Source organism: Buceros rhinoceros, unplaced genomic scaffold (assembly GCF_000710305.1).
Source record: "Buceros rhinoceros silvestris isolate BGI_N320 unplaced genomic scaffold, ASM71030v1 scaffold34945, whole genome shotgun sequence".
Classification (NCBI taxonomy): domain Eukaryota; kingdom Metazoa; phylum Chordata; class Aves; order Bucerotiformes; family Bucerotidae; genus Buceros; species Buceros rhinoceros.
The window spans coordinates 10,490-11,932 of NW_010415187.1; the positions used below are offsets into that span (position 1 = coordinate 10,490).

At 50.8% G+C, this 1,443-nt stretch overlaps 1 protein-coding gene across 1 annotated transcript in view; it reads right to left on the reverse strand.

Moving 5' to 3' along the window:
• MTFR1 (mitochondrial fission regulator 1) overlaps nt 1-1,359 on the reverse strand; it is an 8,857-nt gene extending 7,498 nt beyond the window's left edge. Inside the window, exon 1 of the mRNA XM_010137326.1 lies at nt 1,294-1,359. Coding sequence (XP_010135628.1) covers nt 1,294-1,359 — 66 coding nt within the window. The remainder of the gene's footprint in view (nt 1-1,293) is intronic.
• Nucleotides 1,360-1,443: the final 84 nt, after the last annotated feature.

The window sequence follows — 1,443 nt, forward strand, 5'->3', positions numbered from 1 at the left end:
TCAGCAGCAGTGCTCTGGGGCACCAAGCTGTCAATGACCCGGGCTGGGTAAATCCAGACGTGCCAGGCCAGCATTTCCAGCACGCTGCCTGCCAGCTGTGCCACAGCGACGCGGACACAGCCGGCACGCGGCTCGGCTGCGCTGGTGAAGCCTTGGCACTGCTCTAGCCAAGTTCATACAACTTCTTGCCGACTTAAAGCACGGGCAGAGCAGGTCTGCAAGGTATGTCGTAGTCCTGCCTGCTTATTGCATCAGCGCTGTGCTGCTGGGCGGAACGGCTGACACTGGGGAATGCAGCTGCTGTACCGCAGCCTGCATACAAGTAGGGAGCGAGGAGAAACAATAAGAACTTGGTCTTCCCTGCTGTTCAGGCTGACAGATGTCTCTGACAACAACCACAGCACCACCCATGGCAGTCCAGCATATTCTCACACTTCGAATTTTTAAAGTTAGGCTGCATGAAATCTCAGATCAAAATTCAAATAAAATCCCAAAACACGGACTCTTACTGGTAATTTTAATTTGCAGGGGGAAAACATTTTGCTCTCCACAGACTCCCAGACTGATCAAAGGTTCTACCACAACAACCCAGAGTAAGAACTGCCCCTTCTAGGTACTGTGTGTAGCTGTTACGGATCCCCCCACTGCTAAAACAGTCAAATACTTGGACAGCTTAGAGGGGTTTCTGCACTGAGGTCACCCCTTGACCTCAAAACAGCTTCCTAACGGTGCCAGGGACAAGGCAGTTGACGTGTGGCAGATCCCTGCCCCTCTGCTGAGCCCTCAAAGAGAGCTCTACGTGCAGTGCCCTCCACGAGGAGAGCTGTGCGCCCTGGAAAGAAGACAGCTGTACTGCTCTCACGCACTGCAACGCTTTCGGGAGAGGTAAATACAGCACGACCATCATTGTCTCAGTTTCCTGGGGCCTTCCAGAGCTCCAAGGTGAGAGCAAAGGACGATTATTGAAGAATTATCATCACTGTTCAAAGTCAGTCAAAAATTTTCCTGCAGCTTCAAAACACACACAGAAGTCAGCATGAAAAACAGCATTTGAGCAGTGAACGGTGTGTTATTCGATCTCGAAGAAACGGCACAGCATTTTTAACAGTTACACTGCTCAATACGCAGTGTCCAAGGAGTGAACTTCACACATTCTCAGCACCGCAGACTCGTACCCATAGTGAGTATATGTAAAGCGTTCTGCTGGAATCGATAACCCGCACTAGGACATATACACCAGGTGCTTTCTGTACCTGATCTCCTGCAGACATAAAGCCCATCTGAAACACTTACTGACTCCATGTTCAGTCCGACTTGTTCCAGAGCCATCCTAATGCAGCGCTTAAGCCAGCAAATCATCTGGAGTGGGAAAAGAAGCCCTTCCCAGCTTGGATTTCAGCCTTCCAGACCTGCAGGGCTGCAGAGGTTCCATAGTCCTGCTGA